The 27,424-nt window shown below is 40.0% G+C and overlaps 1 protein-coding gene across 1 annotated transcript; it reads left to right on the top strand.

The window, feature by feature from the left end:
• The first annotated feature begins 869 nt into the window (after positions 1 to 869).
• Positions 870 to 27,399, top strand: mkln1 (muskelin 1, intracellular mediator containing kelch motifs). Its single transcript, XM_056366981.1, has 18 exons — positions 870 to 961; positions 1,976 to 2,045; positions 4,262 to 4,404; positions 5,833 to 5,921; positions 6,031 to 6,140; positions 10,330 to 10,522; positions 10,675 to 10,791; positions 11,032 to 11,097; positions 12,782 to 12,894; positions 13,206 to 13,418; positions 14,496 to 14,717; positions 14,885 to 15,014; positions 17,371 to 17,518; positions 18,191 to 18,305; positions 19,319 to 19,458; positions 20,440 to 20,542; positions 20,749 to 20,803; positions 22,323 to 27,399. Exons 1-18 carry the CDS (start codon positions 882 to 884, stop codon positions 22,442 to 22,444), a joined length of 2,229 nt encoding a protein of 742 aa, XP_056222956.1. The 5' UTR covers positions 870 to 881; the 3' UTR covers positions 22,445 to 27,399.
• Positions 27,400 to 27,424: the final 25 nt, after the last annotated feature.

The following is a 27,424-nucleotide window of genomic DNA, read 5'->3' as shown; positions in this document are numbered from 1 at the left end:
GCTGTAAGCATCACACCAATACAAAACAATGAGAGCGCTAAATAAAACGTGTCTTGCTAAGTATGTAACTTGAGTATTAGGGTCACATTGATAATTTTGAGAATAAGATGATATTTATATACAATATATCATATCTCATATAATTATGAGAATAAAGTAGTATTTTCAGGTTTCGTGTTGTTTTGGAGGGGAAATATCAGAAGCTTCAAAATGAGGAATGTGGTGCATCTTGTGAAGTTCTAGTTTAGCAGAGGTTTCACAATTAAGGAAATACTTCATCTTTTGGCTCATTAGCATCATAATCATCTTCATCTTCATCATCATCATGACATTGAAAAGATTGTGAAGAAACTAAGTCTATTCTACTGTTAGACAAACAAACAGCAGCTGCCAGAAGCAGCTCAGGCTGACACTGACTCTCCTTTGACCTGTTTGATTGATTGATGTAGTATTCATGAAAATTATACTTTTTTTCTCTCGAAATTTTACATTCACTTGTACTATTATGACTTTATTCGTGTAATATTACATTATTCTCGAAATATCATTCGTTTTTTTTCTCGTGATATTACAACTTCTTTTCTCGAAATATTATGACTATTTTTTTCTCGTAAAAATAAAGACCTTATTCTCTTTTTTCCTCCTAATTGTGGCCCTAAAACTCCTTCGTAGAAAGATCTGTGAGTGGTAAGTACCTGGATGTAATCTTTCAAAGCTGTAAGCATCACACCAATAACGAGAACACTGGCTTGGTAAGTACTGTACTTTAACTTGCTATCTGCAGAGATATAATCCTGAGAGAACAGGGTGTACTGTCTCTTTAAGGCTGTCACTGCTCGCTCTGTGCTAGCCTCCCGTTGCTTGTTATTTTCTGCAACAAGATGGCTGTCGTTCCTGAGAGCAGAGTCCTGACTTTCAGCGTTTTTAAATGGAGTTCTTACTCCTCTACATATTTACCAGAGTGAGTAGTGCACACAGTAGCTGGCCCAGCGTATGCATTAGGTTATGTGGGTACAGCTGGTCTTTCATCTCCACAGTGCACCAGTGTTTGTTCCAGCCGGCTGACGGGCCTAGCTGTCTGTGATCCTAGCCAGCTAGCTTTAGCTTCGTCAGGAGCGACAGGGGCGTTTGGTTTGGATACTTAGCCACCCGACAATCATGTTGCTTATGGCTCATTGAAGCGTTTGTGGTAGCTAAACAGTAGCTTGTGAACGATTGTATATCCGACTATATAATGTTTTGATATAAAATTTGAAACTTGTAGTGAGTCCCCTGTGTCATTTAGATAATGCAATAAATGGAGTTTGTTTCTTGTGCGCTATTCCTCGATTTTAGCTGCTTTGTTTACCTTAATTTTTATTTTCTTCTCTTGTGGATAGTTTGTGTTGGAACATTAATTCTCACTACTTCATACTGATACTAATTCCGCAAATTGTATGATACTTCAGACTACTGGGTGGTTAAAACGGCAAATAGAATTCGGTTCTGTAATGTGCAGACCGATACCGTAGTGGATTGATAACGAACGTCCACCCAAGCTAACTTGGCTACACGGCTAAACAGGTAACTAGCTGCTGTTATCTAACCACTGAGCTCAGCTTTAGCAACAGCGGCTAATCAGCTACCTGAAACGGCGTTTGAGAAACCAACTGTCACACTTCATGCTAGGCATACACATGTTGAAACTCCGACATGTTATCATTTACAAGCGAAGTCGGCCATAGTTTTAGAATATTCCCACGTTGCTAGTTTAATACTAAGATCCGGTTTAGCTATGTTAGTTAGCTAACTACAACAGCCTTCTAGTGACGTTATTGTAATAATTGAACTGACTCATTGGACCTCATAAACAGCATTATTGTTATATGATTCCTTTATATATACATACACACACAGTCCTGTTTATTCTGAACTGTGATGCCTGTATTATGACTTACAGATGCTGTAAATAACCTTTTCTCTCTGTGTTTTTTAGGAATATCTTGGTGGACAAACCTAATGATCAGTCTTCCAGGTGGTCTTCTGAGAGCAACTACCCTCCACAGGTATGTCCACTGCTGCACAGATGCACCGATCCCTCATATGACTTCACTGTGTCAGATGGATCTCCACATGGAACAGCGCTCTGACAGGATTGCTGCCTGTGCATTTACTTATGCAGGCAGTAATGAATGTCAGATACCAGAGATAAAGTTGGAGGACACATGCATTAGGAGATGTAGGAATTATTGACTGAGTGCTCTGTACAGAGAGACAGAGAGGTTGATGGGAGACCAAATTGTGAAGTACAGAAGAGTTTGTGTGCTTTATTATTCTACAGGCACTATATAATAGAACTTACTATTAATTCATGAAGTGTTTTTTTGAAAACTTTTATTAGGAAAAGCAATGCTGATGTTATTTTGACAGTTTCCCCATTTTCCCGGTTTCCTCTCAAGATCTTATTGGCCCTTTTAATATCTTAACACCACAACGACTGTTATAAATTGTGCGCAGAGAAGATTGTACCCGTCTGAGGCTTTCCCTGTTATTTACTATGAGAGCTAGATCCAGCAGTCAACAGGTCTGAACTGTCTGCGTTCTTTGAACCATGAAAAGACCTTTTCACATTATATCTCTTGAACTCATTAAAATAACAAATCTTAGGGATTTGGACTGTTTGTTGGACAAAATAAGACATTTGAACCTGATTTGTGAAATTTTGATGGACATTTTCACTGTTTTCTGACATTTCATAGACTGAAAGATTAATTGGTTGATCAAATAAAAATAATTAAATTGAGTGAATTGCAGCCCTAACTGATATCAATTTTGAGTCATTCAAACATTTTCTATGCTAATATGTGGTCGTCTGTCCTAGAGTGTGTTGCTTAAAATGACTGGAGCAAAATAAAAACACAGTACTGGGGGTAGGGTGAGGTGGGTTAGTAGTTTCATCAGTTTTGCAACATCATTCATTTGTGCTGACATACTTAAAGGAACTACATATTATAGTAGAGCTGATGGAAAAAAAACAAGAGATTGCTGCAAAAAATGTTCAAAGTAAATACAGATATGATCTATAAAAATAGCTCATTAATCTCATTGTTCACTGTTGAGTGGTTAATTCCCCCTCTGTCATCCAAATAAAACAAGTGTGGGTCAAATTACAGGCAAGGATTTGTAGATGATGTCCTTGAAAGTATGAGTCATTGCAGGAGCATATTGACTCATGACAAACTGGGGCAAGAGAACAAGATCAATGCCTGACAGGAGAGGCAAAAGTCACAGCTGCTTTATTTATCATTGATTATAAAGGTTGAAAGTGAAATTCCTATGGAAAGACTCATAAATGACATTAGTGTTATTAAAGCTTAATCCCAGATCAATATTGATAAAGAACATGGTTCACATCCTTTGAGTGGTAAGAAAACATTGGTCCCTGTTGTTTGTTAAATGTCTGCTTTCCAGTGGCACATTGAGGCCCTGTTTAGACCTGGCATTAACATGACTCATCCAATCACAAGTGAACAGCTCTAAGTATGTCAGTTCACACCTGTGTGTCTCGGGTGGTACTTCCTGTCTGTGCCTAGTCTCCCAGATATTAAAAGAGGAAGAAGGAATTGAAACGGTACAGTCTGGGTCTCTTCCTTGCGTGTTCCAGGTAAACCAAATCACCCAAGATGTTTGATGCGCTCGTAATATATATCTGTTGGCCTCTCAAAATTTCCAGACAGTCTGGACAAAGAGAACGTACACGATGTATGAACCAACTGAATAGGTACATTCTTCTGCTTACACCGCAAACATCAGTTGAGGAGACGGTCCTTCAATGTTGCCCAGGCCAGCTTCAAATGTGGTCTGAGTGATTGGATCTCTATGCATCCTCAATGTGTCTTGGGTGAATTCACTCCTGTACTTAGTGCTGTCCACTTGTGCCCCAGACACATGTTGATGCCTGGTCTGAACAGGGCCTTAATCAATGTTCAAGCTTGTGGTCTCCACTCGTCCTCATTCTGGTGGTTTTATTATGTCATTAGATGTCCTGGCTTGTAAGAGCACCATTGACATGGATGCAGCTCATAGATTGAATGTAATGCCAATTATCTGATACAGTAGATTCACCATGCTATAATTGTTTAGATAATGAGCAAACATTTTCACAGTGGCTGGCATGCAGTATGTGCAGTCAATTTATTAAACCCTCCAGACACACTAATAGTGTCATCTCTGTCAGTCTGTTTCATGTCTCATCTTTATTTTTCTGTCTGTTTTCCTCCAGTTTTTAATCTTGAAAATGGAGAGGCCAGCAATTGTTCAGAGCATTACCTTTGGGAAGTATGAGAAGACTCATGTCTGCAATCTGAAGAAGTTTAAAGTGTTTGGTGGGATGAGTGAAGAGAACATGACAGAGCTTTTGTCCAGGTGAGATGTCACTGCTTATGAAAAACCAATCCAACTCGTTTTCTGATTATTGCAGTCAGAAATGACTGAATTTGCAGCTAATCAATGCAGTATTTTATGTTAAATTGTGGGAGGAATTGGGATTGTTTGGAGATCACTGGGGGGTGATGTACAATGTAGGGGTAAGTGCTGCCTCAGAGGACATTTTAAGGGCAAGGGAAGGTCCCATAGGCAATAGGGTTGATTGTTGATGGCTAGGGATGGGTACCAAAACCAGCTTCATGGCTCTAATGGAAGAGGGCTAAGTAGTCTTGCCAATACCTAAATTATATCTCTTTTTACACCTTATTTACTAAATATAAAGGTTGTTCTATATAATCCTTTTTCATTAAGTAAAGAAGTGAACCTTCAATTTGTCAACGCTCGCTGAAAGAATAAATCCAGTTTACTGTAGTTTGATTCTTACTTCAAAATAATGGTGGTAATTTGGTTTTAAGAACCAAAAAACATCTCAGTGTAGCTCTACATCTACTCTCTCAGGCAGCCAATCAGAAGTAGAGGATGCTGTTTTCTGAGTGATCCATATCCTGCAAGGTTGGATGGTGGGTCCAGGTGGGCGGGACTTGGAGGCTGGTGACTGCTTTGTTAAGACATCACAAAGTTACAGAAGTCCTGACAGCTGGTTTTAAGTCTCAGTTTCCTAATATAGGCTGTGTGCATTTCTCTGTGGACTGAGCGCTTTGATACTTTCACAGTATTAATATAGAACCTAGACCTGCTTTATAATCAAACAACACATGGACATCTACCTTAATTCTATATGGACCTTTTAACTTGGTATTGTTATTTGTTAATTCATGTTAAATGTGATTTGCCCTGCTTAAAGCTTCACATCGGCATCCCTTCCATATAACTGATGTTTGCTTGTCACACACACACACACACACACACACACACACACAAACACACAAACACACACCATCGTGCACACACACACACACACACACACACTCTCCAACCAACTATCATTGAAGTGCTGTTGTGTGTAGACGCTGGGCTGTGATTAAACAGAGCAGAGGAGATCGATAGACTGATGACGTCATTTAGTTCAGTTTATTAGACTTAGTTTTTCCTGGTTGTAAATAGAATTTTCAAAAGAGAGGGAGAACTGCATAGCCATAAATGGCTGTGTCTATTCACCTCCCCCGCCTGATTTTGAGTGAATGTTGTGAATCCTCTGGTTGTTAAATGTAAATAATGAATGCTTTGTTTGTTATGACAGTTTTGTTTAGTTTTGATAAAGCTTTAAAATGTAAATGTCATTCTCAGGGTATCTGAGAAAGAGTGAGTGTCGAGCAGAACTGGTGGAGAGATCAGTTCTGCTCGAGTATGGAAGCTGTTGGCATCTGAAACAGCTGCAGTATCTTCATTCTCTCTTTTTCTCTTCAGTGGCCTTAAGAATGACTACAACAAGGAAACGTTCACCTTAAAGCACAAGATCGATGAGCAGATGTTTCCCTGCAGATTTGTCAAAATAGGTGAGAGCTGATACTGTTTATATTGTTGTGTGAGCTTTGTGTTACATGGTGAACATGTCTTTTTACACTGTTCTTCTCTTCCTCCATTTTCTCCTCCTTGTTGTCTCAGTGCCTCTGATGTCTTGGGGTCCTAGTTTTAACTTCAGCATCTGGTACATTGAGCTGCATGGTATTGAAGATCCTGATGTGGTGCAGCCCTGCCTTAACTGGTATAGCAAGGTAAGTACTTGATGTATGCCTGGAGGTAGGGGATGCATGGTTGAATCAGATTCAGAAAGCATGATTCAGTAATTAGGTCAATTATTGGCTGGCAAGAGAACTAAACTTCTGCAACAAGTACCTCTGAGGTGTCCCTGAACAACACACAGTATATACTCATGCGGGCAGTTTGTCTTCTTTAATCAGATCACTGTGAAAACAATGAACTTGCTTCAATTTTGTTAAGTGTTATTTTAGGTTAATTACAGGCCAACCAGGGATTGAAAATGAAAGCCACATAGACTCAGCAGGATCTCATTAATTGGGCAGTTTCATTAACTTGTCATCCCTCGCTCCCATTTTCAGTCTCTTTTTTAAATTCCTCTCATCTGGATGAACTTAATCTTGGTACCAGAATTCACTGCATCATAAAAAAATGCAGTTTGACCTCAGTTCATGCTGTGCTACACTGTCCAAGCTTGAAGTAACTTTAGGCAACATGAACGCAAACATCTATCATCAGCCATTAAAACTTGACATTTTGGGTCTGTTCTTTTGTAACAGGATAGAACTACAGTCCCATACTCAACAAACAGCTTCATGGCTCTAAAAGGGCTAAGTAGTGTTTTCAATACCTAAATTATATTTGTTTTTACACCTTATTTACTAAATATAAAGGTTGTTCTACATAATGCTTTTTCATTAAATAAAGAAGTGAAACTTCAATTTGTCAACGCCGGCTGAAAGAATAAATCCAGTTTACTGTAGTTTGGGTCTTACTTCAAAATAATGGTGGTAATTTGGTTTTAAGAACCAAAAACCATCTCAGTGTAGTTGTACATCTACTCTCTCAGGCAGCCAATCAGAAGTAGAGGAGGCTCTGAGCCTCTCTTCCGATTGGCTGACTGTTTTCTGAGTGATCCAATAAAAATATAGCAGATTTCAGGTAAACACTCAGAGAAACCAAATCCTGTAGGGTTGGATGGTTGGTAGGGCAGAATAATTAATTGCTTTTGCGATAATGTCGCAATATGATAAAACAAGATTTTCTAACCGCAAAGGCTGCGATTACACTCTGGTCATGTGACATGCAAGCGAGAGTAGAGCAGTCGGCTAAAAGAGGGAGCAACAACTTGGCACGCTACACTTTGACCTGTTGTATAATGGCCTCAGGCTCGACAGAACCTGGCACTGCATAAACTATGAAAGAGGAACAGTAGGTCGGTTGTGTGGAACCATTTTGGCTTTAAAAAGATGCTGCTGCACAGCGTCAGGTATTGTGCAGAACCTTCCTTGCTACCGTTGCTACATCACGGGGCAACGCTATTAACCTGTATCAGCACAATTAGCCATGTTCGATAGTTGCAATGCCGACCGCCAGTGTGTCCAGTAAGCCAAATACCACCAGACAAAGATCACTGAGCGAAATTAGATTATTTTCCCAAATCGTTCAGCCCTAATGGTGGGACCAGGTGTGCGGGGCTTGGGGCATGGTTGAGAGGGGTGACTGCTCCATTGTGACATCCCAAAGTTCCAGAAGTCCTGACGACTGGCAGGGTTTAAAGTATTCTGGCACCGTGCCGGATCTCTGGCGTAAGGGTTAGAAAAGATTTTAAATTAAAAGTCAAAAACACTTGGGAATTTGTTGTGGACGCAGTTTATCATTTTCGCGGTAATAAAGTTCACCTACCAATGGTATGAGAGAAACGCAGCTCTCGCTCGTTTACTAGCCAATCAGAAGCAGAGCAGGGCCGGTCTTGGCAACACTGGCACTGTAGGACCCAGCGGATTGAAGGAACCGGGTGCTTGTTTCTGCACGGCGCGCTCGAGGAACCTGCTATCTGCCAACAGCGGTAAAAAAGTGATCTCCCGTCATGAATTGGACCCCGGTCATAAAGCTGCTGTCCGCGCACTCCAACATAAAACTGAGTTACCGGTAGCAACAGTTATGGTTGTCATCAATGACTGACTGTGTCTGCGATCTAAAAATACGTTCTTTGCTGAAAATGATCTGTCCTTCACAATTTCTTTGTTTACAACCTGAAAAGACTGAAGAAATAAGTGATAGTGGTCTTCTTGATTTCACTTTAAACTACAGTTTACCAGTTCTTTAAGCACTTCAATGTTACTGTATGTTATTTCTATCAATATATTACATTAATTATAAATATTCACAATATTTATTTATTTATTTTCCATTATTACCTGTTTTTCAGAAGGAAACACTTAAACGTTGCTATAGTATTGCAGTATTGTTTACAGTTGTCTCTTACATTGCACATACTTTTATAGAGAATTGAGAAAACTGGTCCAAAGCACATATTGTATATGTGCAAATCTTTTTTTCCGAATTGTAATAATCCAGAAGTTTTTCTCCCAGAAGTTGCTCGCGCTTTAGAGCTGTTGCACTGTTACTGTCGACATATAGTATTTTTTAATAAATGGTGCAAAGCACATGCCATTAAAAAGAAGTGAATCTGTGCAGCCCCCCAAAACAAAATTTCAGGCTCAGGATTTTTTTTACTTTAAAGGTATAATATGTAAGATCGTGCTACTTGATCCACCTCCATAGGGGGCAGCATTTCACCTCTTCACCCCTGTCCAGTTAATCATATTGTTGTTTTCCCCTTATAGGTGCATTTATTGTTGATAATTAAAATTGTTGATAGCACTGGAACAGTACTTGTAATACAAACAGTATGTTTTTATTTACACATAAAAATACGAAGGCAAGGGGACACTGCATGACACATCAGGCTACAGCAGCATGAGGAAGGGATGATGACATCATCACAAAGGCAGAATCAGAGAATAAGGTTTATTGCCAGGTAGGTTTTTACTTACAAGATATTTGGCTTGCTGTTTGATGCAGTATACAATACACATATTAACAGGAAATAACAATAAAAAGGTAAAATACTGCAACAGTCAAAAAGATAAATATAAATAGATACACATATAAAGAAAATAAAACAATGAAAACAACTAAACGTGTTGACAAAACTCCTGCTGAGCAGGATGTGCAAAAGATCACAATATAGACGATATATGTTCTGTGCAGGGATAATACTCTGAGGTGTTACTGTAATGTGCTGGTCCATCACTGGGAAGACTGGACTGGACTTCTGGTCCTGATACAGACAAACAAGTTCTTTATATTCAAACATGTTAGGTCTGTTGTGTGTGTTTAATAAATAGTAAGGATAGATATGAATATGCTAGAATATATACAGTATTAGGCAGTGGATCCTGAACCCGCTGGTTCTGGATCAATCAGTCTCTTGTATAAAAAAAAAAAAAAAAAAAAAAGTTACTGTCTGGACAACAGCCGCAGGAACAGGCTAAATTCTACTACATCGCTAAAACATCAACATCATACACTTATGCCACTTGAAGTGTTTGTCAGTACGGTTTGTCATTTGCACTAATGATACTTTTCACTACAGACCGACATGATGTTACTCACCAGTCTAAAAGCCAGCCTAACAGCTACGCATCAAACCGTGTTTCTTTACTCGCCCTGCTGTCTCCCGCGGTGGAAAAACACACCAGCATTCACCTGTGTTTTGCTTCTTTGCCGTTGAACGTGGTTTCTTTTCGGAGTGGTCCTTTGGGATGGAGATGAGGATCGTTTTCTAGGCGCTTCAGCCATCTGTGATGATCAGCGTCATCTCTATGTTGCTCGTCAGCAGCTTTTTTTTTTTTTTTTTTTGAAGTCAGAAGCTTTAGCATAACTTCAAGCTCAGACGGAAGCTCTTCTCTGCAGGACTGAGGGCAGACTAGACGCTACACTGACTCACACAGCATCTAGTGTGTCTAGTTGGTATTAGAACACAGTCCGGGATGCGGCTAGTTGGTTAGCATGCTCATTTCAGTAGATATCTTGAAATACAATAGGTGGTGGTTTTGGTCATGACATCATCACTGTGGCTCCTTCACCTACAATTGATGGTGTTATTATTATTATATTATAATTGTTGTTATTTTTTGAACATTTTAAACTAAAATTCTGGCCAGATCTTACACATTGCACCTTTAAGCCCTGGGCTGGTTTTAAGGCTCAGTTTCTGAATGCAGGCTTGCGTGCATTTCTCTGTGGACTGAGTGCTTCGATACTTTCACAGTATTAATATAGAACCTAAACCTGCTTTATAATCAAACAAGACTATTTTGAACCTGTATCTTTTCCCTCTCCAACGTGCTCTCACAGTACAGAGAACAGGAAGCCATCCGCCTTTGCCTCAAGCACTTCCGGCAGCATAACTACACAGAAGCCTTCGAATCGCTGCAAAAGAAGACTCGGATAGCACTCGAGCACCCCATGCTCACCCACCTGCATGACCGGCTGGTGCTGCAAGGAGACTTTGATGCCTGTGAGGAGCTCATAGACAAAGCCGTGAGAGGTACAGTACTCGGCCCGATTAAACGTCATTACAACATTTGAGGTTAATGCTGAATTGCCCTTTGAATTTGTGAATAATTGCTAGTGAAATCCAGGTTGCTGCTCATGTTAATGGTGTTTTTTTCGTAGTTGATCATCTTCTCTCTTTGTCAGATGGTTTGTTTAACCAGTACATCAGCCAGCAGGAGTACAAGCCCAGGTGGAGTCAGATCATCCCAAAATGCAACAAAGGTACAAGCGGTCAAGAAATCAACCGAGACGACATGAACGGTGAGACCATCTTACTGATCTGTCTATCCAACAGTATAGTTCACTGAAAGCTCGGTGGCCTTGTAGCTGAACCAGTCCTGCCTTCTCTTTTCTTTCTTTGTTACCTCCCTCCTGCCCTTTTCTCCTCCCATTGCTCCACCCATCATTACAATATCTTCTCTATGGCTTTTCCTCTGCGTCATCTTTTGTTTCCCATGCTCACACACCGCCCTTGATGCCTCCTCTCTTTCCTCTTCACAGGCGACGGCGATGACAACAGGCCAGGGATGAGGGGAGGACATCAAATGGTCATTGACGTCCAGACTGGTGAGACCCACGCAGCCGGCGCTATGAGTTGGCTGTTCAGCGAATCACTAACGCTGTGACTCATATCCTCCTACAGAGACTCACAACCCCAATCTCTATTACTGTTAAATCAAATTAACCCCTCCCTTCCCCTCCCCTCCCTCCACCTCCAGCCCTTCCCCTTCAAAAGGAAATGGTCCTGAACACATCTCTGTTCTAACAGCACATAAATCACTGCTTTTGTTTTGACAGAGACACATAACTATTGTTTTTCCTGTATTTGGCCACATTGTTGGGGGTGAACCCGGCCATCTGAAAAACAAAAGCCTGCTGTGTGTGTGTGTGTGTGTGTGTGTGTGTGTGTGTGTGTGTGTGTGTGTGTGTGTGTGTGTGTGTGTGTACACACGCGAGAGAGAGAGATGCAGTGTCTGCCACTGTCTGAGCTGGGGAAACGTATTGCTTGCTTCCAGTGTGTCTCTGGCCGCACACACTGACTTCTGTGCTTTGATGGCAGTAATTGAGAGTAGAAGTTGATCCAGTAGGTCCCAAGTGTTTGTCTCCAATCCTGATACCATTTCGAATGTCACTAATTATCCATTTTGATGAAAATGGAGCTTTTAGTTAAACACACAGTCTGTAGCTTCTGCCTCTAGGGGTCTCTCAAAACAATAATAAAAGACAGCATTGGGTGACGTCATGAAATAGTGTGGGATCATGGGAGATGTTGTATTCACCACCATTACTGTAAACTCCTCCCGGTTTGGATTCCTTCAGTGTCAGAGGTTCAGGAACTCAAACAGACCCGGTGATTCTAACCGTTGAAAACACTGAATAAAGCAGTTTAAAATTTAAAGTCAGAGTTTGAGCGATGCTGAGGACAGAGACGTCAGGGAAGAGCTTGAGTTGGAAAACCAGTAGAAACACCCGCACAGCTTTACCTTTTAAAAATCAGAGATTCACAGACGCTCTTCAGTGACACAGGACAGGACGTCTCCAGCGGCTGGGAGCTGAGCTGTCTAACATTTCCTCAGCTTGTTTCTCTGATAAATTCAGATCCAGCTTCTGTCAAAGACAACACTGACACATGATGTAATTGACAGGCGACCAATGAAACGTACCTTTACCATAAATGCTGAAAATATAAAAAACACAACTCAACAACATACAGAACGTGGGTCTAGTCGTTTTTAGACATTTTAATGTGGAAAAGTTTAGATTATAACTTAAAAGAACCAGTGTATGTCTCAACAAAAGACCTGGCTTTAAATTAAATCATTAGGCATTTGTGAATTGTTTCTTTGTCACCAGTCCTGTTTTATCACTTTTGCTCCTGATCCCTGATTTCTCATGTCAGAAATTATTTTATGTTTTAGTTATATAAAAAAAAAAAAAAGAAACAGTGGATGTCTCAATAAAAACTGGGGTCTTAAATGTTTAGGCTACTGCAAATGATTCCTTCATTGTCAGTCCCTTCCAGTCCCAATCATCATCCTGTTCATGTGTTTCCTGATCATTCTGATTCTCAGTGATAACACTGCTGGAAAATATCCTGTGTTATACCTGTGGAGCCCTGTCCCTACTGTCATTCCTCTCTATGTCAATGTACTTGTCTACAGAAACTTACTGATGTCAGTCTATCCTATCTTGAGGAACTGTGAACACTGTTACCTTAAACGGATTATTAACACTCATTTGTCCCCTGCAGAGACGGTGTATCTGTTCGGGGGCTGGGACGGCACACAGGACCTGGCTGATTTCTGGGCTTACAGCGTTCAGGAGAACCAGTGGGCCTGCATCTCCAGAGACACTGAGAAAGAGGTGAGACGGCTCAGGAAAGATTTTGGTGATCTAAATCTACGTTGAATTGAAAAGTTGAATGAATATTGGCTCAAATTTTCACTAAGTTCCAGTGTTTGGAGCTTGAAGTCTATGTTCATGGTTATATTTAGTTTAGAAAAACAAAATGATTCCTCATCATCATCATCATCATCATCATCATCATCATCGCATGAGATTGTTGATTATTATCTGCTGCAGTATATGATTCCCCACTCTTCAAGACTGGTTATTGTTTGAGAGTGAGAAACAGCTGAACAGTTACGAATTTCTATCTCGTGTTGACCAATCAGAGCGGTCCAAGTGCTCGCTCCTGCCACAAGATGTGCATCGACTCCCAGCGGCGTCAGATCTACACACTGGGCCGGTACCTGGACTCCAGCGTCAGGAACAGCAAGTCCCTGAAGAGCGACTTCTACCGCTACGACATCGATGCCAACACCTGGACGCTACTCAGCGAGGACACGTCAGCTGATGGAGGCCCTAAGTTGGTGTTTGACCACCAGGTAGATTGAATCTGTGACCTTCTGACACGTTTACACAAACTACGCCCTCAAATATGACCATAAGGTGAATCAGCACCTTTCTGGAACAGCTCATGTTCTGACCTTCACACACCTGTCCACTGAAAGAAGTGGGTGTGAACATCTGTTTCTGACACATACAGAGGTTGTATATGAAACAGTTGGTCAATTACTGTGAAGGACCAGGGATGTCACAGGATTTCATATTTTAATTTAAGCATTAAAAATAGGAATTGTAAAAAGAATTTACAAATTAATGTTTAATCCATCAATAAATACTTCAGATTTAAAATGGATTTACAAAAAGAGCATAAAAAAATCAAATAAACCATTTATAAATATATTATAATTCCTTCAGCCTTCATTGCTGGTAAAACCAAGCTAAGCAATCCCAATTGGCTGGGATGTAACAAGCTCTCTGATTGGCTGGAGAGCTAAGCAGTGTGTTTTACCAGCACTTAAGGCACAGACTGTCACAGAAAGGCTAACAAGAGGAGCTAAATGACTAAGCTAATCGATTAGCTAAAAGGAAAAGCAGCTGGGAAATGGAAATTAAGGAAGGAACCGAGGAATGTTTTCCCATTTATAAAATGCCTTTTCAAAAGTTTATAAATTCTTTTACAATTATTATGTTTAATTCCTATTAAAATATGAAATGAAGGAAATGTTTTATGACTTATCACTTGTCCTCTATAAATTACTCAATTCGTCAAATGACAGAAATAATTCAATTTTTTATGTGATTTTCATTGACTTTTGATTTATGAATATACATTTTGGTTAAATCAATAAATGAATGAATTAAATAGGGAAACAAGAATTCCTGATATTGAGTAAATCCAAACATTTTTCCAAAAACATGTAAATTGAGGGTAGATGAGTAATAAATCATGACTCCACTGTTGTATAAGGGAAGGCCAAAATAAATGCATCAACACTTTCCCTGAATTCCCCATAAAACACCTACAGTCAGAATCTGTATTCTCTTTGCTTCCTCCTCTAACCCTCTTTGTGAATTCCTCTGCATTTTCATCTCTTTGTCCTCTGCTCTTCCTGCAGATGTGCATGGACTCAGAAAAGCACATGATCTACACGTTTGGCGGTCGGATCCTGACGTGTAACGGCAGCGTGGAGGACAGTCGAACGTCAGAGCCTCAGTTCAGTGGCCTGTATGCCTACCATTGCCAGGCTGGAACATGGAGCCTCCTGCGGGAGGACTCATGTAACGCCGGGCCAGAGGATGTCCAGTCCCGCATCGGACACTGCATGCTCTTCCACACTGTGAGTCCAAACAGCCTGTCTGGAAACACATGTCGGGTTGTTTTCTGTTCCTGTGTGGATAATCCTGTCTGATCGATTTAATTAGACACATATTTTTTTTTTTTTTTAGAATTCTCCATCTTTGTATCTTTGTTTACTGTAACTCATTCTCTCTCTTCTCTCCACAGAGAAACCGCTGTCTGTATGTTTTCGGAGGTCAGAGGTCAAAGACCTACCTCAATGATTTCTTTAGCTACGATGTGGATGGAGACCATGTAGAGATCATATCTGATGGCACCAAGAAGGACTCTGGCATGGGTGAGATGTCAAACCTTTTAACTGACAGGCTTGTGATTATTTTTTCTTTTTTATAGTTCATTTTAAGATGTTTGTCACATTGGTATCTTTGTATCATTGGTTATTTTGAACCAGTATAATGGAGCTCTAATATGATAAAGGTTCGGGTGTTTTATTACTGAGTATGGGTGTATTATAATTCTCTAACCATACTTTATCAAATACAATAGCTGTTGATTATAAGGCCAAGTAAGGTTTAAAATTGCAGGGGGAGAAGAGTGAACAAAAGTTGAGCAGATTAACTCGACTGTTGGAGAACTTGAATTCGTTATATATTTACTCTATTGATGAGTTGTTTGTTTGATACACTGCTACCTTGGTTTTTGGAGCTGAACATTATTTATTGCATTTTTATGTTTAGTCATATTTCTTCTACTTTGGTCGAGGTCTGCTGTGCATAATCACTATTATGTTTTCGCTGCTGCCGACACTTCAGAAACTTAAAGAGCAATTCAGGGCAGGTTGTGGCTGGAGAGGTCGTCCGATCATGTTGTGAACACTCTTGATGTTTATATTGGAATTTGTGGATAATCTTTTTGGAATATGCAGAAATAGACAGGATTTTATGTTGAAGTATTTTTTGTGTGCCACCTTTATTTTTGTGAGAGAAAGTGGATTACTAAACCCTTTTTGCTTTCCTCTACAATGGGAGAGGAAACATGTCTGCTTGAGGCTTGCACTCTGCACCAAGTGCAGGACCAAACAGCAGGTGTTATAGGGTTTATTGTAAAATGAAAACGGAGGGTTCAGTCAGTCGGTTCAGTCCTGTGGTATTTTGACATGAGATCTTGGACTTCTGTGTCACAATTTCACTCTCAGTTTCAGAACCGTTATGAAATCACATAATATATCTGCTATTTAAAAGATATAGGAAAATAAGCAGAAATTGAGAACTGTTGTGTCATTGTGAGTACTTAAACCTTTTTCTAAGCCATCACTTGACAGGTTTTGGGAAAGTTGACATCTCTGTTGTTGAATTCAGAGTTTAAAGCACTCTCTGTTTGTTGCCTTCTCTGTTTCCATCAAAGGAGATGTGACAGATTGTCTGCTTAAAAAGCTCCGGCAGCAGTCAGGCACTTGCTGCCCCGACAGGCAGATTTAAGGAAATCTGTGCCGCACTCTCAACTCTGCATCAACACAGGATAAGTGGAGCTCTGGGAGCCAGCCTCTCACCTCTGTTTTACCCTGCCAGAGCAGGACGAGAGACTCTGAACGTTGTGATGATACGGGAGAGAGGAGGAGAAATAGAGTGCAAGAGAACAAGAAAGAACAGTATGTCTTTTTTTAAGGAAGGAAGTAGCAAGTCCAAACAGAGCTCTCTTTCTCCCTGCTTCATAAACAGTCTCGCACGTTGATGTGTGCTGCGGCTCAGCCTGAGCTTAGCACTGAAGCAGCAGCATCTGATCCTCTTAGTCTTCATAGGCTGTTGTCTTCGCTCTGTCTGATGTCTGTTGCTCTGCTTGCCACTCTGCATGATGTCTGTTGTTCTGTCTGCCCTGCTGTCTGTCGCTCTGTCTGATGACTCTCTGTTGCTTCGTCACTTTGTTGGTCATCTTGTTATCTTAAGGTATCACAATGACACACAGTGTCCATGTTGTAAATAACATCTTGTCTACCATAAAGTGAATATTGTTTGTCACTGATCACATGATTCTTTGAAAAATGATGCAAGTCACAACACAAATCTTCAGCAGAAACCCTCAAGCACACTTGGCATACTGCTGTCTGTCGCTCTGTTTGTCTGAGTCTGATTTTGATTAATTATTTTACAGCTCACTCATTAATTATTAATTAATTAAAGCAGAACCAGTTATTTGAACAAACATCATCGGAGGAGGCGAGTTTTCACCGTGATCAATATTTACATTCATGTGCAACATTAGATTCAGTTTCTAATGAACAGAACAGCTGAGCTTACATGCCCTCACATATACTGTTACATTCTCATGACCTGAGCAGGGAATTGAACCTTTGCCCTGGCAGTTAGTGTGCCTTGCTCTGTCCGCAGCAGGTGGCAGGCCTGCTGTAATCACAGGAGAACAACACTGTGTCGGTGTTTCTCCATTTGCATGCTGTTCACTCTCTGCTGGGCCTTGTTGCCATGGCGGCGTGTTGCTATGTCATCAAGTAGTTTTCTTTGGTAGCCTCTAATACTGCTGCTTTCCTTTTTTTTTTCATTTCAGTGAGAAGGAAGTTTTATTATGAACGGAGTTTGTTTTACATCTAAACATTATCAGTCTCCAGTCCGCCTCGGTGAATCTTTTCATTTCCAAGTTGATCTCCCTGCTCATTTGTTACTGTTGTTTTTCCCTCCCAGTGCCAATGACGGGCTTTACCCAGAGAGCCACCATTGACCCCGAGCTCAATGAGATCCATGTGCTGTCGGGCCTCAGCAAAGACAAGGACAAACGGGAGGAGAACGTCCGCAACTCCTTCTGGATCTACGACATCGCCCGCAACAACTGGTAGGAGGCGGACCAAAGAAAGAGAAACTAACATACACACACACACACACACACAGGTTTCTGTGATCATCACCGCAGCAACAAGAAAGAGTGCACACACACACCTGCAGGAAGTACTTTCTCACACACCAGCCTCACCACAGATAGCAGAGAGCAAGCATGAAAACAACACACACACACACACACACACACACACACTTTTACACAAATCTGAACAAATTTCAGAGCAGCACCTGACCTCTCCACTCACAGCTGGTTATCCTTGTGTGTGTGTGTGTGTGTGTGTGTGTGTCCTCCTTGATGTAGGGATCAGTGGTTGTGAAAGAACAAGTTGCAGCCTTGACTGTTTCACTACACTGATTTCAGTATCTGTTCTTGTACTTGGTGTCCAGTGAATAAGACATGTGCATCCTTATGTCAACCGATGCTTGCTCCTCTCTACAAAGTGTGGTTGTGTGTGTGTGTGTGTGTGTGTGCGCGCACACGTAAACAGTTTTTCTTTTGAAGGTTTTAGGAAATGTTTATATGTTTTGTCATAAATCTAAATTAGCTTCCTTCCCCTGTGTGTGTGTGTGTGTGTGTGTGTGTGTGTGTGTGTGTGTGTGTGTGTGTGTGTGTGTGTTCGTGTGTGTGTGTTCGTGTTTGTGTGTGTGTGTTCGTGTTCGTGTTCAGGTCATGTGTGTATAAGAACGATCAGGCACTGAAAGAAAACCCGAGTAAGGCTTTGCAGGAGGAGGAGCCATGTCCACGCTTTGCACACCAGCTGGTGTATGATGAAATGCACAAGGTAACACACACAACTCGCACACACACTTTTGGAAACTATTCTAAAACTACTCAAATTTCACCCAAACACTCAAATAGTGACATTTCAAACCTCCTGATATCATTCTACAGCAATATCAAAAGATGGAGGCACTTCAGAGTCTGACTTGTTACTCCTCACAAAACAAGGACAACAGCTAAGAGTCAAACTTCTGGACAAAAACCTGTGATTCTCTAAGATAGAGCTTTAGATGATAAGAACACAGTTCATTGTTTGTAGTGTTTGCAGGATGTTGCAGTTTTGTTACATGCAAATTTCCTCCAAAAATGATCAAATCTTAAGAATACTTGCAAATTTAACCAGTACTTTTTACATGAAATAATCCTTTTCAAACCAGCATTTTTTCAGCTCAAGTTAAACAAATCACACACCAACAGTGACAAGTAGTTATTTTAGGAAAACAAACAAAATTTTAGTGAGTAGAAAAACAATTCTCATGTTACCACTGTTGTTTTTTTAGTAAATTAACACAATGGCTGTTGGTATTTGGCTGCATTATTCACATTAAAACCGGGTCAGATAACTGACTTGTTTGTGTGTTATGTGTTTTCTTTATTTAGTTGATAAATAGTTCAACATTGATTTACTTATTCATTTTCTTGCTAAGATTTAAATGAGATTGGTGAAATGAAATTAGTAGGGAAAAGGTATCACTAGGTTTCCAACTGTAAAGTAATTTTTCACATACACATCAAATAAACTTGGTAAGTAATGACAGTGAAATACTTTATATGTTATCTTTAAATATCTTCTTTTTTTTTTTACTGTCCATCTTTCTGCTTAATAAAAACACATAAATGAAAAAAAGATACTGTCCTCACAAATCAGTGTGTGTGTATTTGTGTAGTTGTCCTCATTCGATAAAAACCCTTCTCCAGTCTTCTGGTGTTTGATCTCATCGTGCTTCCCTTCAATTAACATTTCACACTAAAGTCAAAATGGCTGACATCTGGTTGGTTTGTGTGTATCTCCAGGTGCATTACCTGTTTGGTGGAAACCCTGGGAAGTCTTGTTCTCCGAAGATGCGACTGGACGACTTCTGGTCCCTCAAACTGTGTCGGCCCTCGAAGGAGTACCTGCTCCGTCACTGCAGATACCTCATCAGGAAATACAGGTGTGCTGCCTCTTCAGCTCCAGCTGCCACTGCCAACACTCATCATGTGTTATATCTCATATACTGTTATTAATGATTATACTGAACTTGTTAAACCCATGGGGCATTGTCCAGTAGTGACCAGTTCACATAGAATTCTTAAAAATCTTGGATATATGAACATTTCATGAAAAATTGATCCTAACATGTTAACAATGGAATTTAGTTCAATGAAAATAACTGGTATCTGAGTATCAACCAGTTTTATTTTACCGCTACCTCTATTTTATTTTATTTTATTTTATTTATATGTATCATTTATTGCTATTACTTATAACTGTCCTTTGTTGCATCTGGTAAAAGAGAAGGACACGGACAGTCGAGGCTTATTACAACTACATTATTTATTTCAGACAAAGAGAAGAACTGGCATCAAATCAGTAATTGGATTTTGCCAAAGACCAGGAGAGAAAAAGTGGGATCACTTGATCTTGAGCTTTTATAGTGAAGCTGAATACCTGTCTGACTCACCCTTTCATGTTCTCTTAACGTGTATTTACAGATCAGGGCAGAAATGTCATGGATTAAAAGAAGCTGGTTAAAATGAAAAAAGTAAAAACAAATGTTAGATGGTTAGTTTTCATACACGTGTTGGATATGTCATCATGTTTTTCACATTTTGTCCATTTAACGTTACCACTAGATGTTGATTCTCTTTGGTGCCTTTGTTCACAGCAATGAGTTGATCTTTATATAAGATGGGAAAATAACAAACATCAACTTAGTTAATGAAGCTCATGGAATCTTCCATCAGGATCATGTTGTGTTGGTTTGGCTCTGTTGTCCTCTAGTGGTTAGTTGCTGTAACTGCAACCCCAGTGTGTGTGTGTGTGTGTGTGTGTGTGTGTGTGTGTGTGTGTGTGTGTGTGTGTGTGTGTGTGTGTGTGTGTGTGTCGTGTGTGTGTGTGTGTGTGTCTGTGCGTGCATGATGTTCTACATCAGGTTTGAGGAGAAAGCCCAGTCAGAGCCGCTGAGTGCACTGAAGTACCTTCAGAACGATCTGTCTCTCACTGTGGACCACACAGACCCCGATGAGACCAAAGAGGTATAGTACTGTCTTTGAATTTTAATAAAATGTCTGTACTAGTTATGTTTTAGTTCCAGTGTGGGTTTAGTTTAGTTTATAGGCTCAGGAGATACAGACGAGGTGATGAAGATGAACTGGTTTGTAGTCACACTGTCTCATCTGTTCAGTTATTGTTCAGCACTGTACAAAGTTGAAGTGACTCAGACGTGTGTGTTGTGTTTCAGTTTCAGCTCCTGCCCTCGGCTCTGTTCAAGTCCAGCTCCGACTTCATCCCTCTGGGTAAACACCTGATATATGTTCATACACTCACCACATGTCCTGTATGTCCACAGAGAATGAAATACAAGAACAAAAACAATACAAAACAGAATAAAATAATGTCTGAGTTTCAGGCTGGAGAACAATGAATTAGAGAAATCTCCAAATATCATAAAAATTGGACTTGGTGAATAAATCATGACGTACATGAATCATGTGACCAACGTCCACTGAGGAGGCGAGTCATTGTTGACGTAAAATGTGGAGTGATGATGGAAGGCTGGAACCTTTCTCACGTGAATACATAAAACAAACAGAAATGTCAGATTTCCATCATGATTTCCTTCCATGGTTTGAACTGAAACTCGTTTTGTTTTTCTCTTATTGGTGAAGTAGTTTCACAAAAATAACAAACACTTAAAAGATGACATAGTAAACAAATGCTAACATATAACATATTGGTGAAATAGTGTGACAAGCCAAAAAAAAAATCACAAGACACAGAAAACAAAAGCTAAAATAGAAGATCAATAATAGACGACACTCTTCATTCATCACCACATACATCATTATAACAGCTTCATAGTATTGTCTGTATGTTTGTCCAAGTGTCTTATGTGTGTTTGTTGTAGCAATAGTATCAGTAAAATAATTAGTACATAATGTAGTAGTAATATAACTATAATAATAATCAGTCATTTAAATATAGTATGATATAATTTAACGTAATGTAACGTAATATAATATATTAACTACTACTGTAGTTTCCCCCATTTGGCCCCCAGCAATGTGAGAGAACCTAAAGACCTAAAGACTACCCCTCCCTCCATCTTCCTTGTTGTTATAATTATTATTATACAGTAACACCTTGATGGAATTTCTTTAAATTTCAATTTGGTACAAACGTTCACCTGGACTCAAGGATGAACTGATTAGATTTTGGTGGGTACAGGTCAAAGGTCAAGGTCAGTGTGACCTCAAGACGTCACAGCAATTATGACAAAATTTCATACAAATGGTTCATATTTTCTATGACTCTGGATAAACAGGGATGTAACCTGAAACTAGTCTGAGTGGAGGAGGCAGAGAACCACGAGGAGGTGATTCTAGTTTAATACATTTTTATTTTTTGTTTGAGTTTTTAGTCTGAAGAGAATCTTGCTTTGATCCTGAGGAGGGCGCTGGATCTTTGCAGGACTTGTCATCACCCCCAGACTGTTTAGCAGGGAGTCTGTCCTTTGTTTCTGTTTGTTGTTTATTAAGAGAGAGGGAGGGAGGTCCCGCCTAACCCAACTATGCCAGGCGGGAAAACACAGCCAGCCCAGATCAGCCCCACAATCCATTGCTATTGTACTAACAATGTGGTTGTAATAACAACTGCAGCTGTTTAATGTCACTGTTCCACCACTGACTTTTCCTCGTGTTGAATTCATGGAAGTGAAAGATCACAGCTGATGACTGTTTTGTGTTGACGCTCTCTGTCTGTAGCTCTGCTCTGATCACCTCGGTCTTCTGTTGTGTGTTTCTTCCTCTCCGTCAGGCTTCTCAGACGTAGACCAGACGTACGCTCAGCGGACACAGCTCTTCGACACGCTTGTCAACTTCTTCCCCGACAGTATGACCCCGCCCAAGGGCAACCTGGTGGACCTCATCACCCTCTAGCCCCTCCCACTGCTGATACACCTGTCCCTGCCCCCCCCCCCCCCCATCGCCTCAGCCACTGGACTGACTGAACACCACCCATGCACCTGATGGGACGGAGGAGACAGAGACCAGTTATTTTTCTATTGGTGAACCCTGCTGGTGGGAGTACACTTCATCTGGAACAGCTCCGCCTCCGTCACACTGACCTGCTGCTGTCATAGGCTGGGTTACCCGATGGTGACAGTCATGAACACACACGCATCAACATCACCGTATTTCAGCAAAATTCCATGACAGCCTGAGGTTTGTGTGTGTGTGTGTGTGTGTTTGCCTTTTTTCCCCTGAATCTCCCTTCCATTTTTTCTTGCTGATGAAGATTTCTTGGAACACACTAAGCCCCTCTTAAGTCTGCCAAACAACTCTTGTGTTTTTTGGTTTTTTTTGTTTGTTTTTTTTTTTTTATCTTAACTTGATTTTTCTTCCCAGAAAAGTTTAGGCCAAAAAAAAAAAAAGAGGACTCGCACACATTTGTTTGAGATCTCTTTTCAGTGAGTTTTCCTTTTTTTTAAGTGTTAGACTTGTGCTTTGTACCCACACAGTCGATCAGGCGTGTTTGAGGCAGAACACATGGCGAGGCGATTCAGGCCAGTTGCAGTGAAAGTTAAGTTGAAATTGACTGGTATTTATTTCATTTGAGGACGGGACGGTTTGACCATGAATGAGAAACCGTCTCACTGTCCTCTACAAACTCTCCTGTTTTTGTGTTCTGCAAAATTTCAGGACAAATGCGGCTTAATGTCAGCTTTCATTCTGATTGGTTCACTTGTTCTTCTGTAACACATGCCCCTGTTTATGACTGAGAAAAGAAGTCAACATTTTAAATATAGGCACAATAGAGGACTGATTCTACTAGATAAAGTTTAATATATATCTAAATATACATTTATATTGGTTTTGGTTGTTATCCATTTAAAATTAGTCTTCAGTCACTCATGGTCTGAAGCTTAATTCTGTAGTGTACAGAATGTGTAAATATACATATAGGATTTTTTAAATTACTCTTTGATTGAACAGATTCTTTGCGCTTCCTCTTTCATCTGTATCAGAAAGTCGAAGGACACACACAGTAACGTTCTGGCCCTCCATGTAAAACTCATCATTACTTGTTGGAGAGAAATTAAAATAAGCAGAGTGAGTGTGAGAATTAAGTGCTGGTACCAGTAAACCCAGTTTGATGACGTGACCGGGAGAAGGTGTTTTAGGTCTGTTTGGTGTGTTGATAAATAACTGGGTGAAATTTTCCTTTTCTCTCCTTCAGATCTCAGATGTCTGAATAGTTGGATGAGTAGAAGTTACATTACAGTCTTTGTCCCACTTATACCATGGCCACAAATTCCATGTCATGAAATGAAAAACACAAGTTGTTGCTGTTCTGTTTTTGAATAATATGGAATGTAGGGCTCAGACTATTATTTTCATTATTGATTAAGCTGCTGTTTAACTTCCTTAATTAATCGATAAGTTGTTAAAATGTATAAAATGGCAAAAAATTCCCGCCAGTTTCCCAGAGCTCAAACAAAATAGTTCAAACAATTGTGTTATCACTATAGTTGCATATTTATTTTATTCGATCGACAAAATAATTAAATATAGTTGCTTGTGTTCCCCCTTCTACCATTCATACCATGACTCCAATATCCACATTCACACATTTAGCAAATGTGTTTGAATTTAAATTCACGTGGTTCTCAATGAACAGCTGTTCATCTATAACTTTCTTATTGGTTGCATAAATAACTCCAAGTCATGTAGCCTCACCAGAGTGAGTTCATTATACAGTAATTTAAAATGGAAAAGAAAACATCTGCGTCACATGCGTCCAATTACTCCTCACCTTCCAGCCAATCAGAACCAAGGATTCTCAGTGGCCATAGTATAAGTTCATTTTACAGACAGAGAGCTGGTTGCTGTTGTTGGACTCCTTCAGTACAAGTAGAGCAGACTGAGCTCTGTCCGTGTTAGTGGATCATTGCTTTGCTCCTCTGTGCAGAGATGGGAGGGTTTCTGCTCATTATTCAAAGGCTTAATTAGTATTTCTGATTATAACATGATATTTGATTGATCCCAAGCTGCTCATTTGTCGTTCTGTCTGTGGTAAATGAGGAAGGGGGATGCAGCAGATGAATGCTGTCTAGAGTCTGAGAGTTGAGTTTCCTGTGTATGAATGAACAGATGGTAGAAAGGTCGAGAATGAGTTTACCAGCCGGCAGGTGAGTTAATGTCAGACAGAATTAATGTCTTCCAATCAACAGGTCAAAGGTCAGCTTCAGCTTTAGGAGAGAAAACCTGCCATGTTTTCATGGCAGATCTGGTGTATGTGTTTTAGTTGAAGTGGAGATGTTTACCTGTTTACCTGCTACCACTAAATCAAAGTCCTACCGTTCAGTTCTTTAGTTGTCTTCCATGAGCGTCAGTCAGACGCTAACAGATCGATCACTAACATCCCTGATGCATCACAACACTGCGACTCTTGCTATGACTGTTGATAATCTGAGTGTAACGTACAGGTTCAGTTTCTGTCCTGAAACCCTGAGGACGGATGAACTTTAACTCCGGGACAGAACTGAGTAAAAATATAACAGCAATTAAGAATATCATCTTTAACACTCAACTTTATTTTGATTCAAGGGTCTCAGAGATTTTAAGATCAAGCGTGAAATAGTAACTTATAAATACCTTTTTAATAGACACCTAATGCACTTATTTTGAAATGAAAGGACGATACTGGTTTAAGCCCATCAAGTACTAAAACAACAGCCACTGTCACCAGTGTGTGTCTCGTGTTCATGTTGGTTCTCTGAAAGATAAATCCCCAGTGATCTTTGAAAACCACCGAAGGTTGTTAAACGAGGCTTACGTCTATTTCGACTTATAGTTGTGACTCCATTTCCTGAAGCAGACAGGCAGAAACAACAACTCAAAAAATATAAACACACTAAGTCTATGAATATGTGCACAAATATAAAAATAACACAAAAACACACATTTTGATCATTGCAATGTGGTTTAAATCAAGCAATGAAATATTCTTCTGCTCCAGCTCGTGTCTTTTATCTACATTAGATGTTCAACAACAGCAAAGATTTATTTTTAAAATAGTGAAACACTGAGCTCAGTGATTTTGATGTAATGATACATTAAAGGCACAAACTGAGGCTCGGTGAAAAAAAACAACGTAACATTGGACTGGAAGCAAAGATTCATCATGTCTGTTTTAAAGCAGCAACATCCGCAGAACTAACAGAGGCTGACATGAGCTGCTGGTCAGACCAGAGCGAGTGAGGCTGCTGCAGCCAATCACAGTCAGCAGTTTGTTTATGAAGTCATGTTTACCTCTTTCAGTTTTTACCACTGACTGTGGGTTTTCACTGTGTGTGCTGTTTTGCAGTGATGTCACTTGAATGAAATCAAAACATGAGATGAGTTGCATCATTACAGTGTGCATTAGTCAAAATATGTTATGTGGGTGCTGAAGTGAACTGAGACTTTGGACAGTGGCTGGCGCTGGTGCTGGAGTAGTTCAGTACTTTTGCTTTTTTTGCTGAAAAGATTGCCACCACTCTGATGCCTGAATGATGAATATGAAGTTGGATCCAGCAGCTAGTGAGCCTAGCTTAGCATGAAGACTGGAAGCACCTCTAAATCTCACTAACTAACACACTGGAGTCTCTGCTGGCTGCAGAAGGAGGAGTCACTGGGCCTGGTCAACATGTAACACCTGTAAAACCACAAGTTGTTTAATCTGTGCAAAAACCTCATGTAAAACTGAGAAGATACAACATGTTAAGCAGTGAGTTTTACAGATGCTGGAAGGTGGATATGGATTAACTCTAGACATAGCCAGGCTAGCCGCTTCCCTCTGTTTTTGGTCTTTATGCTAAGCTAACTACCTACACGCTGTAGTTGCTATCAATCCTCTCATTTAACTCTGCAAATATGTCTATTCCTTTTTTAAAGATTTGTAAGATTTGAAACGGGAGGAACAAAAACCAGTGGTTTGGTCCTTAGAGTGTCAGACTTATTTCCCACAAATGCCTCACATTCACTGCACTTGATGTGGAATATTTATCCTTCAACAAAAAAAACAACCTTACATGAAGTGAACCATTGTATAAAGTACCATTGTATAAAATGATGTTTACTGTGACTGCGGGTGCTCTGCTGGACCCATCATCACTGTCACTGTGTTGACACTGGAGATGAGTAGTTTCCATCACTTTACACTGAGCTTCAGGGTTTTTTCTTTTTTAATTTATTTAATGTTTGTTTGTTTGTTTGTTCCCAGACAGTTTAGCATCTGAAGGGAGTGACGGACAAACAGCCTTTAATTCCCTGAATTCATCAGTGGCAGAAAATATAACCTGTAATAATTTACCAGTGTTTCGTTGGAGGAGGATGGTGTGTGTGTTATACGTCTGTTCATGTGTGTTTCACCTATGATTTTTCTGCCCTTACACCAACTAAAATGGAAACAGATGTGATATTAAAAAAGACAACTAAGAATGGTTCTATTATAGAAAGTAAAAGTCATGAAGGTGTTTGGAGGACATGTAGGGCTCGTCACGCTCGCTGTAGCGTTTGTTTTGTGCCAGAGGAAAAAACTGTTTAAAAAGACTAATTGAAAGCACCTTTGTAAAAGACACAATGCCAAATACTATTCTTTTTGCTATTTTAGGGTAAAGCTCATTTTACATAACAAAGTTTTCTGTATGGATTATGATTTTGTATGTTTTGTTTTTCCATCTTACCCTCCTCCCAGCCCCTGGGTGGGTCTCAGGAGTTGTATGGCTGGTACTCTCAGATCAGTAAGCACTACTCTGTGGATACAGTGAATGTGTAGAAAGCCTTGTAGTATTGCATTGTACGTAATGTATATAATGAATAAAGACTGTATTTTGTTCAGGTTTTCTTAACTGCTGCCTCAGTGGTGTTTCTGCC

This window comes from Seriola aureovittata, chromosome 22 (genome assembly GCF_021018895.1).
Source record: "Seriola aureovittata isolate HTS-2021-v1 ecotype China chromosome 22, ASM2101889v1, whole genome shotgun sequence".
NCBI classification, from domain to species: domain Eukaryota; kingdom Metazoa; phylum Chordata; class Actinopteri; order Carangiformes; family Carangidae; genus Seriola; species Seriola aureovittata.
This window is presented reverse-complemented; position numbering and strand designations above follow the sequence as displayed.